This window comes from Eptesicus fuscus, chromosome 4 (assembly GCF_027574615.1).
Source record: "Eptesicus fuscus isolate TK198812 chromosome 4, DD_ASM_mEF_20220401, whole genome shotgun sequence".
In the NCBI taxonomy this organism is placed as follows: domain Eukaryota; kingdom Metazoa; phylum Chordata; class Mammalia; order Chiroptera; family Vespertilionidae; genus Eptesicus; species Eptesicus fuscus.
In genome coordinates this window covers 104,297,045-104,314,802 of record NC_072476.1, presented here as the reverse complement: position 1 = coordinate 104,314,802, position 17,758 = coordinate 104,297,045, and the positions used below count along the sequence as shown (strand labels likewise).

Genomic DNA, 17,758 nt, shown 5'->3' with positions numbered 1-17,758 from the left:
AAGACACTATCTCGTTTTGTTGCTTATGTTTACCAGAAAAATTCTCAAGACTGCTACTTAAAAGGTCCTCCCATCAATGCAGTAAACATGTGCGGCATCGCTAGTCTATGCAGGGTAGTGTGTAACGTTGAGAGAGACGGGGAATAAAGCACACATGGTCCTTGCCAAAAAGAAACTTGCATCCGGTTCAGCCGATGTACACACATCTGAAGTTAAGCAAGTACAGGTGTAACAACTTAACTGAAGCAGGAGGCAAGGATTTAAGCAGAACGGGCACTTCCTAAGTGCCACGCGCTGGAGGAACACTGGGAAGCAGGTGTGGTTAGAGAGCACGATTCTCAAACGTGAACGTGGGAGTGTGAATCTCCATAGGAACTTTCAATGGCATACTGCAAAACCCATAGTGTGTAGCTCGGCCATCTAAGCGGAGGTTTCCTGGGCTTGGGCATGGTTTAATGATATACCTAAAGGTGAGAAAATGAGTAAATTACACTTAGGTAAATAAGTAATCGCCTAAAGAGGAGAGTGTGATTGACCTTGGCCCAAAGGCATCTCCCTATAGTGGTTTGCATTCTCGCATGCCTTGCAGCACCCGCAGCAGTCAAGCTGATTGCTGAAGGTCGAGGTCCCTTTGAATTAATGCCTCACAGAAGCCGAAGCTATCTGCAATGACCAAAATGCTTCCCAAGAAGCATCTAGAACGTCCCAGTTCTAGATCGTCCCTAGCATCTAACGAAGGGGCCCTCTGCAATTATTGCTCTCGGATATCGGATGCGGGAAGGAGAGAAGAGGCGTGGGCCGGGCCCGGAGTTCTCAGTGAGCAAGGCGCGCTTTCAAGCTCAGGACTCTCAGTCCGCCACTAAGTAAAAACATCACTTTTCCCTTGGCCTTCCCGGAAAGCGGTTCCCATGGTTACCAGATAGCGAAGGTAAGTCGCCCTCGGGCCCCAGCGCTCCGGCCCAGTTCCCGCCTCCTAGGACTTCAGACGGGAGTCACCTGAGCGGGGGCTTCCCAGCGGGGACAGAGCTCGGGGCCAAAACGCACAGGAGGCAACCAGGGGGACACCACTCCGCGGAGAGCTGGCAGGAACGGCAGAACAAGGATGCCAAAGGGCTTTGAAGACGGAAATCTCCCCCCACACACACACACACCCCGATCCCTTGGGGGCGTCGGGGGAAGGGCCGAAGAGCGCGAGGGAGCCACGGCGGGACCGCGGCCGACGTCTCCGCTCGGCAGGGAAGACGCTCCGCCCGGTTCCGCTTCCCCCGGCGCGGGCGGCGCAGCGCAGCCCGGCCATGTAGGGGAGGCGAGCGTGGGCTCGGCACCGCGTCCCCGCCGCGCCCAGCACCCGCCCCCTTGGCGGGAAGTCGCCTGAGCCGGGGCCAAGTCGGCCCTGGGTCCTGGGCCCCAAGTGCCCCCTGCAGGGCGCACCGCCGGGGCCCTCCGCTCCGGAAACCCGCGCGCTCCACGGCCGGACCCCACTCGGGCGGCTGCCCGGGAGCAGAGATGCGCGCCCGCTCGCCCCTTCCCAGCCTCGCGCGCGCTTCTCAGCCTCGCCTCGCCCCTCGGGGGAGCGCAGGCAGGACCGACCCACCGCGGGACCCGAAAGAGCAGCGAGGCAGGGAGGTGCCGGCGCATCTCGGTGCCCCGGGGACGGCGCCTCGGTGCCAAGCCCAGGCTGGAGAGGGCGGGTGCCCGCGGGGAGCGAACGCGGCAGCACTCGAGTGTCGTCGCGGTTTTCCGTGGCCAACCTCACATGCCCTTTACCTTGGATCGGGGGCCCCAGGAGCCGCGCGCCGAGGCGCAGAGACGTGGCCAGGAGCAGAGGAGGCGGAGAGGTGCCATGATGAGCCCGGCGGGGAGGCGGCGGCGGCGGGAGCGTCCCGAGGCTGGAGGCTGCCGGGCGGCCGCGTCCCTGGAAGGAAGGGGAGGGCGGTGCGGGGGGCGGGCTGGAGGCTCGGCCGCGCGTTTGTGACGTCCGGGTCCTCCCGCGCTGCGCGCCTCGCCCCCCCTCGGCGGCGGGGAGGGGCCCGGCTCGCTCTTTTTCCGGGTAAGTAGCTTGTTGGCGAGCGCTCTGCCACCCTAGCCCCTTGGTGCACAGTGTAGCCTGGAGGGGGGCACGGTGTCTGCTTTCCCAAGGTCAGGGTTAAGTCTGGGCCTGGCATTCGGGCGGCGCAGGACTGTCACTTGCTGCTTTTCCAAGTCGGTGCCTGGCACGTCGCCCCCTTACTTCCCCTCCACCGTGTATACAGCGTTCTCAAGTCTTCCATTTCTCCGTCGTCGCCTTCTCCCCACACCGGCCCTGGTTTGTGTAGCGAGTTTGCTCCGAGGACCTGTCCAGAGCCATCTGCCATGCGGTGTGACCAGGCAGGGCCTGGTCAAGGGGGACAAGAGTAGGACTGGGCCTCTGGGACATCTCCCCACTCTGCCCCATCATCCACGTCTGTATTTTTTTTTTTTTTCAGACTCTTCCATCCTGGAGTCCCAGAAAGCCCAGAGATTACTCAGCAGATGCAGACCTACAGGTGTGGATTCCTTTGCTCTCAGTGCCATAACTTTTCTAAACCGGATTAGGATTGCTGATTATTCTCAGAACTGTCATTAAGGTTTACGTACAGGAATTCATGCAAAGCTTCTGGCCCCGTTACAAATACTCAGTGAGCAAATGCGAGGCGTTATGCTAAGTGTACGCAGGTGCAATGGTGAACGGGCATGGCGCTTGCTTCTCCACCCGCCTTCCCTTTCCACCAACGCCTTGAGGACATGAGCCAAGTCTGATTTCTTCAGGGCCCTCTATGCACTTAGTGTGGAAGGACCAAGTGGAAACGCAGTGAATGTTCTATTTAAGGGGGACCATGTCCTGGGAATATGGCTGTTCGTTTTGAACCAAAGCAAAGCAAATAAGATCATTAAATGCGACCTTAGCTTCCTTAGCAAGTAAACTAAGGCAGTGACCAGACACAGTCCAGTTTAAAGTGTCCATAAAAGCACTTCCCTTTCACGGTGTTCTTTTAACTCTGAACTCTCCCTCCTTCCCTTCCCCCACCCCCAATATAATTTAAGGGAGCAGAATGCCAAGGTAGACTATCCAATTACATAAGAAGAAATTAACTTAGTAATGTCCTATATTTTCAACAGAAGTTGGCTAGAAGGGAAATCCGGGTATTCGAACTAAAGTCCCCTTGCGAGGCCTACTACAGCATATAAGGGATGTGGCGTGGCACAGAATGGCACAGAGCTGATGATCCCAACTGGGTCCGCTCTCCGCTCTCGCCCTTCCCGAGAGCACATGACAGGGAAACTGGCCTTGGCAGCGTGGCCCCAGTCAGATGACTCGCTCCTCTTGGCTGCTCTTACTGGGCTCCTCCAGAGGAAAAGACCCACGTTTGCAGCCTGCACTCCGTGTGACTCTCAATCTCCTGGAAAAATCAGGCTCTTCACGCTATGCCCAATACATGCTGTACTGTCCTTTGATGACTTTATGAGTTCTTTTTGTACTTTTTAAGTAAAATGTGAGTATCTTCACCTTGAACAAATGGCAGCAAAGATCTTCTGTACAGATGTCTCTCCTGGCTCCACAAAGCCATTTCCATTTTAATCTGTGTACAAATCTACTTTTTAAAATGATCTGAATGTTCTTGAACTAGCAAGAATAGTTCCTCCTTGCTTTGAAGGGTAATTTGTGGCAAGTATAGCATATTCTGGAAGCTTTTCTTTATGTAATCATGTAGAGCTTAACTTCCACATTTTTAAAAAGTGGGATGATTGAGTTGAATTCAAAGCTTTTAAGCAAAAGGTCTGACTCCAGACAGACAAGGAGGAAGGTTTATTTTGTATTATTTTATATATAACATGTATTATGGCATGTCTAATACATTTACATGTACATAAATTTATATGTATATAAATATATATATATACTATATATATATATATATATATATATATATATATATATCCCTTTCTATCAAATGAATACAGGCAATGTGCCAGAGTTAGTACAATTGTAAATTGTCATTCTCTACGTGAGGGCTTTTTATTTAAATTCTCCTAAAATATGATGAATTAGCATCATCTCTCATTATTGAAAAATAGGACATAAAAAGAAAGAAAGAAAGAAAAAAGGACACCCTGCCTTCAATTTGGTGGAGTGTTCCTCCAGGTTGATACTGAGGATATATGAAGGCTTATTTCTCAAATGTGGTTTGACTGGTTTAACTAGTAATAGGAGTTTTTAACTGGGTCATAAAAAGAAGTATGAATGCTCCCTTTCATACAATGGTCCTTTAATATATGGAAAAGAAATTTCTTTGGACAAATAATTTTTCTCTAGTGGATTTGAAAGACATAAATTTGAAATTTCACATGTATCTAAATTTAAGCATTGTTTAATAATGCAAATCATCATCCCCTAATGTACCTATTTTGTAATCTTGTTATTTTCGTAAATTCTTTGAAGCACTGCCTTGTATGGAAAAAATATGTTTTTAATATTTGTTCAGTGGATTAAAAAGTGAATTGTTTGTGTATTTTCCTTAGGGAAAAAAAAAAAAAAGTAAAGTAAGTGCATGAGATTGTTGGAGAAGGCTCAACTCCAGGAATGAAAATTAACATTTTGTTAAGGTTCCAAGGAAACTTAAAGGAGCACAAACACCCTCGTGATATTGTAGGCATTCAAGTATGGTCAGTCATGTTACTTCTACTTGAAACCTCGCAATGGTTTCCCCACGGCCTTGAAGATCTAACTCCCATGCTTCTTCGCTGGCATAGAAAGGGACCCCCTCTCTTCTCGTTTTCCTCCTCCCTGTACATCACCTTTATATTCCAAACTATATTTGCCTCTTGTCTTTCACAGGGTGGATTTACCAAACATCAGGACCAAACGTTGACAGCAAAATGGTCAAGAACATGGGCTCTGGAGCTAGGCCGCTGGGTTCAGGTCCCAGCTCTGCCATCCCCTGCCCTGTGGCCTCCTGCGATGCGGCGTTCAGGAGAGCTGTGATTGGCCAGTGGTGGTGCAGCGGTTCAGGAGAGCTGTGATTGGCCAGTGGTGAGGTCATGTCTGGTTCAGTGTCCATTTGGGCTATTCAGGTGTTCAAAGAGTATTCCTTGTGTGTGCATTTATTTTGCTTTTTAGATTCCACATACATAAATATGAAATCGTATGGTATTTGTCTTTGGCTGACTGACTATTTCACTTAGCATAATATCCTCTAGGTACATGCATGTTGTTGTAAATGGTAAGATTTCATTTTTTGTTTTATGGCTCAGCAATATTCCTTGGTATATATGTGCCACATCTTCTTTATTCAAGCCAAACAGAAACAGGCTTATAGATACAGAGACCAAACTGATAGTTGCCTGATTGGGGGACTGGGTGAAAAAAGTAAAGTGATTAATAAATATAAATTGGCAGTTACAAAATAGTCATGGTATGTAAAGTACAGCAGTACAGCATAGGGAATAGAGTCAATAATATTGTAATAGCTATGTGCAGTCCCAGGTGGATACTAGACTTATCCGGGAGATCACTTTGTAGGTTATATTAATCTCCAACCACTAAGCTGTACGCCTGAAGCTAGTATAATATTGAATGTCAACTGCAATTGAAAATTTTTTTAAAGATTTTACCTTGTGAACACATATACAGCGTGTCCCAAAATACACACCTTTTTCTGATAGCTCAATTGATGTTTCTTTCTTTTCAGATTTAACCCATTGGAATGAATAATTATTCAAAGTGTGTATACATTTTTTGGGACACCCTATATTTCTGAGATGCTTTCTATATTTTTATAAACTGGAAAACATCAGGATTCAAAACCTGGCCTGTATGGTTTTAAAGACTGCTTTTACCTTTCCACCTTCCTCTTTATGAGTGTCTGGCCCCACTCCCCAGTTTCCCTCATTCTGCCCTAATGTAGGACTTCAGTCTCATTTCTCTTGTTGGGATTATTACAGTTGCTTCCTAAGTGAACTGTCTTTCTCCCCTAAGTTAACCATTGTTAAAATTATCATTTCAAATACAGATCTGGTCTTCTTTCTTTATTTTTTATTTTTTATTTATTGATTGGTTTTAGAGAGACAGACAGAGAAACATCTATTTGTTGTTCCACTTGGGCATTAATTGGTTGAATCTTATATGTGCCCTGACCAGGGATCAAACCCACAACCTTGTCCCATCGGAAAGACACTCCAACCAACTGAACTACCCAACCAGGTCCAAATCTCTTCTCATATGCTTTCCTAAAATTTTTTGAGAAATCCTCAGAGGCTACAAGTCAAAACCCAGCATCTGATTATAGCCAAGAGCTTTCTAACCCAGGCTCAGAAAACCATGTAACCTTAAGGGCCTTCAGAAATACTTTAGGGTTCCACAAATATTATGTTTTGAAATTATATTTCAACTATTCTATCAACTCTAACGAAGCGGTAGCATGTACACTCAATTGTGGTGTAGCTCTGATTTTAACATATTAAAGATTACCAGATGATGCAGTTGGGAGGCAGACCTCAGAATAATTTATGGCAAAGATGGTCTTTTTAAGCAGGAGAAAAAGATGAACTAGTCCCTAAATTGGGGTTAGGACAATTTGCTGTAAAATTTTAAAAAATAATAGATCTTTATTTATCAGGATAAATATAAAAGACAACCCAGGTTGATTGAGTTACTAAATATATTTTAAAAGATTATTATGCCACCATTGAAAAATAGAAACATTTAAGTATGTGTGGAAATGTTTAGGATAATTGTAAAAGGCAGAATTTAAATTGTGCTATGTAATGATCACAGCTGTGTGTTATATATTTTTACATTAGGCCCCAAACTGAAAAAGACCATTCAAACAATGAGAGAAAAAAAAAATATGACTAGGGCAGGACTTTGGGGGTTTTCCTGCATTGTTTAAAATATTGTACAACTTTTAATTAACTTTTAAAAGCAGTATCACATAGTTTTAGTGTGAGTTCAAAATATGCATTTTGGGATCTCAGAGGTATTTTCACTTGCATATTCATTGTAGTATTATTCACAATAGCCAAGATGTCAAAGTAACCTGAATGTCCATCCATGGATGAATGGATAAAGAAAATGTGATATAATCAATCATACCTTGCAAAAGAAGGAAATCCTGTCATGGGTTGCAACATGAATGAACCTTGAGGTTATTATGCTAAGTGAAATAAACCAGCCACAGAAGGACAGAAACTGGATGATTCCACTTACATGAGGTATCTAAAATAGTCAAACAGGAATTAAATCTGAAACTCTTTTGATTAGTCAATCCTATATAATAAAACCCTAATATGCAAAATGACTGAAACAGGGGAACAACTGTTCGCTATGACGTGTATTAACTACCAGGGGGCAGACACTCAATGCAGGAGCTGCCCCCTGGTGGTCAATGCGCTCTCACAGGGGAATCGCAGCTCAGCCAGAAGCCGGGCTCTCAGCTGGTGAGCGCAGCAGTGGTGGTGGGAGCCTCTCCCACCTCCACAACAGCACTAAGGACCCCTTGGGGGATGTCCAACTGCTGGCTTAGGAGCGGGCCTAAGCCGGCAGTCGAGTGGGCCTAAGCCTGCAGTCGGACATCCCCCTCGGGTCCGAATGTTGTGCACCGGGCCTCTAGTATATAATAAAACAAAGGATTTTTTGATACATTTATTTTTTTTTAAAGTCAAACTTATAGAAACAGAGTAGCATGGTGGTTCCCAGGGGCTCAGGGGAGGGGGAAATGAGGAGTTGGCATTCAACAGGTATAAAGTTTCAGTTATGCATGATGAGTAAATTCCAGAGATCTGCTGTACAACACTGTACCTAGAGTTAACAATGATGTATGGAGCAGTTAAAAATGTGGTAGAGCATAGATCTCCTGTTAAGTATTCTTACCACAAAATAGACATACATATATTTCATATAGAAAATAGGTTTTTCTATACAAAACATTATTTTTATATTTTGTAAAACTAGAAAGCATCCCCCGGCCCCCAATCTCAATCTGGGAATCCAGGAAGTGTTTCGGAAGATCTGGCAGGTACTGTGTTTGACACCACACACTAATATTTCCCTTGGCTGCTCAGAATGGTACAGCACTAATAATCGTGGAATATGTACTTCTCTATAGATGAATGAGGTTCGCTGGCCGCCTTCTGTGAAAGTAAAACTCCAGTTGGCAAACAAAAGAATCAAGATAATATCTTACCTCCTCCCCACTTGTAAATCACTAATGGGCTTCAGCCAGCAGAGCGGTGACTTGAAACACGGCGCTGTCCAGCCTCCTGTACACCTGTGGCTTTCTGCTCGGGCGTGCCCTGCGGCTGCACTCGCGGATGCCTAAGCAAACACTCCTGACCGAGGACATGACGTTAGGACTGCCTGATCTAGTGCCTAGTTCTAGAACATAGCCACTCTGGAAGCCCTGAAGCGCTACTCGCTGGAATGCAGTCATGAGAGTACTGAGAGGAAAGGCGTGCAGCGTGGATAGCTAGCTTTTAGTACCTACCCCATGTCAGGGAAAGGCACGTAGATTTGAACAGGTAAGTCTTCAGTTCCCGTTTTGGGTAAGAACCTTGGAGAAAAATGGTTTTCCTAGCAATATCTTGTGATGATTATGACTTTTCACTGTCTTTATTTTCTGCATGTTCCAAAGTAGTGGTCTACAGACTTGTGTGTGTGAGTCACCTGAATGAATTTTAAAGTTGAAAACCACATGTGCATCAATGCATGCGTACATGTTATGTGTGTGTGTTTATTTCCTTATAAATTAAAAACAGTGATTTTTATAACACAACAAACACAATACAGGGTCAGTAGGGGACTGTTCTATAAAAGTTGGCTATGTCATCAGTCTCTGGACTAATTAGTCTGTGGATACTCCTTAATGCTTCCTTCCACGTGGCACTGCCTAAGGGCTAGGGATTCAGTGGTGAGTAAGACAGACAGATATGATTCCTGACGTCATGGAGTTTACCTCTTGGTAGAGATTAAGACTGAACAAGAATTCATCCGTTCTTATGCAGGGGAGGGTCAGTGAGAAGTACAGTTTTAGGAGAGAGTGCAATAGACATAAAGGGGAGAGGGGTGTGGAGGAAGACTTCTGTAGGAATTGTCCTTAAATTGGGATCTTAAGAATCAGAGAGGTTAGCTAGTTGATGGGGGAACAACATAGGTAAGGAGAACAATGTATGCAAAACCCTAGTTTGACAATAAAATCCAGAATGAGTAAAGGTGGACCGAAGACAGATTGGGCATAGGACCTTGAAACGTGGGGAAAATTGTCTTTTTCCTCAAAACAAAACAAAACAAAACAAAAAAGCCATTGAAGATTTGAACCAAAGGGTAAATTGATCAGACTTGAACTTTATAAAATATCACTCCAGTTGTGGTGCGAAGAATTTATAAAATTATCTATTTGTGGTTTTCTTCATTAACACCATTAAAGTGATGATCTACATTTATTGACACATAAAATTGTGTACTCTCCAATGCTGAGTAAAGAAAGGGTTATAGAGAGCATATATGGTATGAGTCATTTATGCAAATTATTAAAATATAAATGTATATATATGCATACAGAGATTCATGAAGATGTGTTTAAATGCGTATTGAAATGTATAACTATATGGGGGGCAATGGTAAGATATGTACACATATAATATCTCAATAAAAAAAAATAAAGTAAATAAAATAAAAAAAAGAAATGTATAACTATATATGTATGGGTGTGTAAAATGCTAATAGTGGTTATCTGTCAGTGGGAAGACATTGAGTGAAAATTGCTTTCCTTTTTGTGCATTTCAGAATTATTTTATTCTGAGCACAAATCGTTTTACAAGGGCAATAAGTCTATTTTGTAAAAATGTTCACCTCCAGCTAAATACCTGAGAAAAAGGTTAGGGCCTGTGTCTTTCCCGTGTCTTTCTAAGCCATCCTGGTCTCCGTAGTGCTCAGGCTTCCTGGAGAGGCATGCGGTCCACCTTTCAGGGTGAGTCAGTGGAATTGCCTTGATAAGAAATGTTTGGAGCCATTTGTGATAAGGGGAGTCTAATAGTCCAGGTTATTTGTATAAACAAATATTGGTTTAACAATAAAAGTGGATTACCTCAGAAATCAGCTAATGACTTTACAACGGAGTGTCCTTAAGAACCTCTGGCATGCCTAACTGAAACACAGCAGCATATTGCCTGGCCAGAGTGGCTCAGTTGGTTGAGTGTTGTCCTGTGCACCAAAAAGTAAAAAGCTCTCACATTCTCTCTCTCTCTCTCTCTCTCTCTCTCTCTCTTCCTTCCCTCCCTTCCTCCCTTTCTCCCTCTCTCTAAGCATGTCCTTGTGTGAGGATTTTAAAAAATCTAAGAAACACAGCAGCATATAAAATACTAACTTATTCCTGTGTCTGATATCTTTTTTGTGTATGGCAAAAAACATCATGTGTAGTAAAAAATGAACATATCCTATGAAAATAGTGTCACTTCAGTGCTAGGAAACCGCTTGCTAAAGGTATCCTATAAAATGAATGTCGGTTTTGCAGAATATGATTTGAGCTGGGTGAGAACTGCCAAGAACTGAAGATACAGTGTATGTATGCACACATATATCTTAGCTTACATATAATTTGGTAAGACTGAGAAAAGCAACAGAGACTGTCCGAATGATATCATTAATGTTAAAGTATAAAATGTGGCCAGATTAACTAGGCAAGGGTGTGTTGGCCTTTCGGATAATTGGTCTCTGAGGGACTTAAAGAATCTGAAGTTCTCATCCGGATTGGATGGGAGGGACTGAGGGAGGGCAGCCAGGCAGGGGGCTCTTTGGAACTGTTTTCTGGTGCATGCCTGGGTTGTGTAAGGGCACAATGCTCCTTTTGACAGCGGACGGAACTGCTGCATGCAGACGTGGTAGCCACGGGGAAGGGATTAGGGACCATGCAGATACCACCTGCAGCAGACAGTTGTGTTTTTCCCACTGAGCAGCCTCCAATCACTCTTTTCCTGACAATAGTATCCACAGCTTCTTAAATGCAACCTTTCCCTTCTCGCATGTCAAATAGTTTGGGTGGGATGGACCCACCTGCTCCAAGGGTGTGGGTGACCTCAGCCTGGCCTTGGGGACAGTGATGGGCTCGGGGAGAAGCATGTGATCGAATTCAGATGAGTGAGGGTCAGGCTCTTCCATTTGGCTCTGATTGTTAGGGAAGAAAAGGCTCTTTCTGACAATTTCTAAGTGTGAGCTTGGGAGCCCAGCCTGTTTGAGAAAGAAGCAGCCCAGAGGCAGGGGAAAGGGAGTTCTGAGGGACCTTATTCCAATGACTTTATTTTGGTCTCAGTTTGACAGTTACATCAGCTAACAAATGATTTACACATATATTTTTAGCTTAAGCTATTTTAGATCTAATTTCCTGTCCATTACAACAAAAGAGCTCCAGGTGATTGTGGCAGAGATGACCAATATCCATTCTTGTTTCCTCTCAGAGCCGTGGTTGGCAAACAGCGGCTCGCGAGCCACATGCGGCTCTTTGGCCCCTTGAGTGTGGCTCTTCCACAAGATACCACGGCCTGGGCGAGTCTATTTTGAAGAAGTGGTGTTAGAAGAAGTTTAAGTTTAAAAAAGTTGGCTCTCAAAAGAAATTTCAATCGTTGTACTGTTGATATTTGGCTCTGTTGACTAATGAGTTTGCCGACCACTGTCCCAGAGTAAGAAAACTGCTGTAACCAACTGTTTCGCACTGAAATCCTATGTGTTATGAAAGCCCTTAGTTCTGGGAAAAGCGGGACAGCTGGTCACCCTGGGAGGCACATGGCTGCCTCTGGAGGAAAGCCTACATTTTCCAGCCTGGAACGGCCTTGTGATTAAGCTCTGACCAGGGGAATGGAAGTGCAAATGGTCACTGAGGTTCCAGGAAACTTCCATGAAAGGAGAGAACATGATCTCCCTCTCTTCCTTCCCATTGGCTGGAATATGAATGCAGTGGCTCCACCAGCCACGAGGTCAAGAGTAAGCCTTGGGAATGGAACCACTCATGGGTGAGTCTGACTCCCCGATACCTTGGCGTGCTGTGTGACTGGATGGACCACCTCCAGACTTCTTGAATTAGAGAGAGAAATGAGCATTTACTGTGTTTAAGCCTCAGGGTGCTGTTTTTTTTTTTTTTTCCTATAACTCACAGTTTAATCCGAATTCACTGATCAGTGTTTAATTGAAAGAAACCCTTTTTAAGGTGTGTTTGCCTCTCAAAACATTACACCTCCTTTAAGTTCACTTTCCAAACTCAACTCTCTAATATGGTCACAATTTGAACATGAGAAAATGCTCTTTGTTATAAATATAAGTCATCAATTTGGGGGTGAACAGTAGCGATAACACGTAATGGGGCTCATTTACGACATATTTGTAGTGGAGATTTTTGATTGTCTACTTGGCATCCACTTCTCTGTTAACAGAATCCCAATTTTTTACAGATTTCCATATCCAACCTTCTTCAGCACAATCTGCACAGGTTCAAGAAATGGAACTTGAACTTGTTATAGTTAGTTTTATGTGTCAACTCGGGTAGGCTATAGTATTCAGTCATCTAATCAAGTACTAACCGTGTGTGTGTGTGTGTGTGTGTGTGTGTGTGTATAAAATTACCCCACTGGTTCCCTTTCTCTGGAGAATCCTGCCTGGTACAGATTTGATCAGCATAAGGCAATTTTGACCCAGGATCAGTAATTGGTTTGGGGCCAGGTGTGTTCAACCAGAGTAAACCAACGTTTGATCTGAAATTCTGGACAATGTCTCCTAATGATTCTATGAGGGCTTCTGGCAGTCACTGCCTCTCTGCTCCTCTGACATCGAGTCCTCAGCCAGGAGGCCTGGAAAGGCTGCCGTCCCTTCACTGTCAGGCCAAGGACAAAGCCAGCACAGGAGGGACGCAGAGCCCAGAGACTTGCCGGGAAATGCAGCTGGGCCGCTGGTTCACGTCAGCCCTGAGGCCTGTGCTGCCTCTGGGATTTGTTTTCCGAAGCGTGTTCTCCCTCACTGTTTCAGCTGTTTTCCGACGACAGCCAAAATTTAAGTTGCAGCCAAATGTATTCCCCTGATACAAAGCTTTTCACTAAGACAGCGAGTGCAGCTGATCTGTTGTAATCCAGGTTTTGTGTGGCTATGGTTTTAAAATGTTTGCTTATCGGGGATTTAAAACTGTAATCTAAATCCAAGTGTAGCTTTTAATGGATTCTTTGCAAGTCAAGTAGCAATTAGTTGTAATGTTTTCGATGTGTTCTGTTAATTTGCATTAGGATTGTTAAGATTGGTACGATTGGAACTTCTAATAATGCGCTCTGTCTTTAAATGTCATGTCCCCAACAAAGCACACAGCTTGGAAGCTAACTGGTATTGCAGCAATAGTGCGTGCTTATTAGAATTGGTTTATTGGGCAGATACATCTTGCAGGTGATATGGGTAGTATTTAAAATGCTAAAGGAAATAGTAAAACAAGGCTGCCCGTGGAATACGGGAGAAGATGAATTACCATGGGGAGCGGAGCAGGAGAAATAGTTTCTTGTAAGATAAAATGAGACCAGGAAAACCTAAATGGCACAACTGTCTTTCTGTTCTGTTCCTGGATGAATTTATTCTAGAGCTTAAATTATATAGTTCTTATTATTTAAGGCCCCTCGAATTATCATGCCTTTAAATTTTCAAGCTCTTTTTACACAGATCAGCTCTTAATTACCATCCTGCCTACAGGGGTTCAGACTCCCCTCCTCTCCCTCACCTTCCCTACCCTCCCTCCCTTCCCCTCCCCCTCCCTCTCCCTCTCTTTCTCCAAACTCAAAAACTGGATTGCCACCCTAGTCAGTTTGGCTCAGTAGATAGAGCATCGGCCTGCAGTCTGAAGGGTCCCAGGTTCGATCTGGCCAAGGGCACATGCCCGGGTTGCAGGCTTGATCCCCAGTGGGGGGTGTACAGGAGGCAGCCAGTCAATGACTCTCTTTCATCATTGATGTTTCTATCTCTCCCTCTCCCTTCCTCTCTGAAATAAATAAAAGAAATATATTTTTAAAAACTGAATTGCCAATTGCTTTTTCAGATGAATATAAAAAGTCACATTAGATAAAAGTTTTGTTCAGCTTGGGTTTACATAAAGACCTCTAGAAATCAGCAAGACTGAATTCTTGTCTCCCTCACCAGTGTTTCCTCCTCCAGAGTCCTCTGAGTCAGTAAATGTCCTGCCGTTGGCCAAGTAGCTCTTGACAGAATCCTGGAACTTATCCTCGCTCTCTCTTTCTCCCTCACCTCTCACATCGAATCCTGTCACCAAGTGCTATTGGCTCTCCTCATGTAGTGCATCAAACTGATTCACTTCTCTCCATTTCCACTGTCCCTATGACCACCTAACTGAATAAATGAATTGACCATGGCCAGAAGACGGGGTCAGTTAATATGGACATGGTCAATGGGGGCTCACCTTGCCCCTATGGGTTCATTTCCATGGTTGTGAGTGAGGTACTCACCTCAGGAGATAGTCTGTGCTCTTCAGCCTCACCTTGCTCTAATTCCCCGCTCCTCCCCCCCCCCCCCAACCCCTACACACACACTCACACCAGCAGCAGCCTTAGGCCTTCTTTCATTCCTGCAAACTACCTAGCTCTCCCCAAACTCAGTCTGTTCACTGTGCCTGCTATGCTCTTCTCCACTGTGCTGGTTATAGACTTATTGCTTCTCAGCTCCCAATTATTATTATTATTATTATTATTATTATTATTATTTGGCTTGTTTTATGAAAAATCTATCTGGTCCTTTAAATGTATTTTTCCTTTGTCAGCAGACACCATGCTAAGCATTGTCAGTAGAGGGAACTAGAGAGACACCGCAGGAGGCAAAAGGTCTTCCTGGGTCTGGTTTCCTTTCTTGGCGGCTCCTGTACGTGGGCAGCTCCTCTGGCGTCAGGCTCCTTCCTGCGCACATGCAGCTTCCCTGGCACCCCCTGGGCAATTGTGTAGCAGAGTGCCTCCTCGCTGTGAGCAGCTTTTCCCAGCACCCTGGAGATACAGGTTTCTGGCAAGTTCCAGAGGGTGGAGTTCCAGCAAGTTCCACAGATATAGAGTGCAGGGACCTCCCTGCCATCCAGCCACCCACAGCCATGAGCTCTCCTCCCAGGGAGTCTGGATCTCTAGCTCCAGGGTATTCCTTATCTCTGCTATTCCTCTGTGTTACTTCTTACTAGCCTATCTATTGTGACTCCAGTCCCCCCACCTTATAGTTAATAATTCTTTTTATCAAATTTCCCTGTTCCAATTACACGTGGTTCCTCTCTCCTGATTGGATCCCCAGACTGATACACACCCCCACTTTCACCTGGCTAATTTTACTCATCCTTTAGTTGTTAATATCATTTTCTCCCATCTCAAATCAAATCATATCCCTCTCCTTTTTATTCATAGCATCTTCCACAATTCTAAAATTACATATTAATTTGTGTGACTTTATGTCTTTGCCTCCCCCCACCCCCACCTTGATAATAAGCTCTAGGAGGGTAGTGATCGTGTTTATTTACTGGTATAATGCCAGTGCCTATCACAGTGCCTGACCCAACAGTGGTCATTAAATGAAAAGAGGAGTAAACCTTTAAGGAGGTCCTATTATATGCAAGGTGCTGGTGGCAATTTAAAAAAATAGAACTCAATTCCTGTTCACAGGAGGGTGACAAACTTATATGAGAAAGTAAGACCCACACAAAAAATATAAAGCAGTCAAGGGAAGTTTCCAAAAGAAGGACGTAAGCTGTAAGTACTAGTGATTCAGAGACAACCAAAAACTTTACTTTTAAAAGGTTTTGTGTCTTATAAACATCCTGAGAAGTTAATTTCTTCTTAGATAATTGGATTTTATCCATTATACTAGTATATAAGTGGGGAGGAAAGTGGAACCAATGAGATCTGTTATTTTAGAAGATATTTTTGGTAGATTCATAGGGAGTTATTATTTCCTCTCAGAAGTTTTTAAAATGTAGCATATTTTTTTTCTATTCATGTAGGTTTCCAAAAATAAAAATAACTAGCTATAAAATTGGAGAAAACTCCTCTCATTTCTTCTTTCTAGGAAGTGCTTTCGCTGGCTTTAAGCACTTTCTTTCATGTGCATTGGTAAGGGCTGGCTGTTATCTGTTTATCTCCTTGGGGGGGGGGGGGCAGTCTTCTAAAGGTAGGTGATTACTTTGGCAAGATCTTGGACCAGTCACAGAATCATGTATTTTAGGATTGGGAGTGGCTAATAGTTGCATTCTGTCCAGTTTCTTCATCTGGAAATGAGGGCTGTCCTGGATACTCACAGGTCCCTTCCAGCTCTCTCTGAGGACAGGCATACACTTGAGCCTTCAGTTGAGCAATAATTCCCACTGCCTAGTATGTTTCCTGCTGAAAGCTCATCATTGTTTAACGAATCAGTAGAATTGTAAATTTTATTTAAAATATACAGTGAGCCCTAACCGGTTTGGCTCAGTGGATAGAGCGTCGGCCTGCGGACTGAAAGGTCCCAGGTTCAATTCTGGTCAAGGGCATGGACCTTGGTTGTGGGCACATCCCTAATAGGAGGTGTGCAGGAGGCAGCTGATCGATGTTTCTAACTCTCTATCCCTCTCTCTTCCTCTCTGTAAAAAATCAATAAAATATATTTAAAAAATAAAATATACAGTGAGGTTTGGCATTTTGAGGTGTCAAATGCTCATTAGTTTTGACTCCTTAGCCCACGTTGTCATATACTGCAACTTTACTGGCCTTCAGTTTCCTGATTAGAGTAATATATTGATAATATAATGTTGAGTTTTTGTTCAATTAGTAAACATTTTCCTGGTATGCATTCTGTACCAGGCGCTGAGGACACAAAATTAATACAGGATTCCTGTCCCTTATGTTTAGGGTGAATTGGAGGAGGAAACCGGTGTTACAAACATCAGTTAGAAAGGCATTGTGGTGATTCACTTATAAACCACAATACACCATTTCCCTATTTTTAGTATAAATAAATAAAAACGCTACCTTCCATAAGAAATAAGGTAGAATGGAGATTTTTCAAGGTGTACAGTGTCAAATTGCAAAACGAAAAAAACTGAGTTAAAGATTTGTTTGATCATAGGCTTGAAAACAGGGAATGCAAAATGAAAGACTCGTTGACTAAGGGCTTTGAAACTCACAGTGGAGGATGAACTTTGCACACAGTGGGCGCTTTAGATGTATAACAATGAATCTAAACGTATAACAATAAGAGTGTTTGCAAATGCAAAATGTGGGTACTCTTGAACGCGAGACGGTTAAAGAACTTTGAGTGTCAGCTAGCCAGTGCAGATCAGAAATGAAACGCACCCCGCTGCTAAAATGAAGATTTAGAAAAGCGACACTCAACTTCCACTAGGGTTTGGAGCTCCCCACCCAATTACCTCTGGGAGACTAGGATGAGCTACCAGGGGGCCATCGGGCTTTCCGTTTCTGACCGGATTATCGTTAGGCAACCTCCTCACTACAAGACCAAGATTTCCAGACTTCCCTACGGGCTCTACGGAGTACAGCTGCAGCCCGGGATACGGAGGCGTGAGCACGGCACCGCGCACCCCCTGCCCACCACCCACCAGCCAGCCGCTGCCAACCTCCTCCCAGCGCCCCGCGGAGAGAGCTGGCTTCCCATTGGCTCAGCCTGGGGGCATGGACGTCTCCGATTGGTTTAGGGGAGGGCGGGGCAGAGGCGTGTCCCGACGGCACACCCGCCCCTAAAGCCTGGCCGCTC

At 44.5% G+C, this 17,758-nt stretch overlaps 1 protein-coding gene and 1 long non-coding RNA gene across 3 annotated transcripts in view; one reads left to right on the top strand and one right to left on the bottom strand.

Annotated features, from left to right (window-relative positions):
• The window catches only part of OXCT1 (3-oxoacid CoA-transferase 1), a 119,206-nt gene extending 117,275 nt beyond the window's left edge, over positions 1–1,931 (bottom strand). The window contains exon 1 of the mRNA XM_008155618.3: positions 1,768–1,931. Coding sequence (XP_008153840.2) covers positions 1,768–1,845 — 78 coding nt within the window. The 5' untranslated portion in view covers positions 1,846–1,931. The remainder of the gene's footprint in view (positions 1–1,767) is intronic.
• A 33-nt stretch (positions 1,932–1,964) lies between these two features.
• LOC114227801 (uncharacterized) lies at positions 1,965–3,818 on the top strand. 2 transcript variants are annotated; one of them, XR_008555909.1, is made up of 3 exons: positions 1,965–2,050; positions 2,466–2,525; positions 3,139–3,818. It is a non-coding gene; the product is annotated as an uncharacterized LOC114227801 (long non-coding RNA). The 2 variants fall into 2 exon arrangements; XR_008555910.1 differs by lacking the exon at positions 1,965–2,050 and adding an exon at positions 2,083–2,139.
• The last annotated feature ends 13,940 nt before the right edge of the window (positions 3,819–17,758 follow it).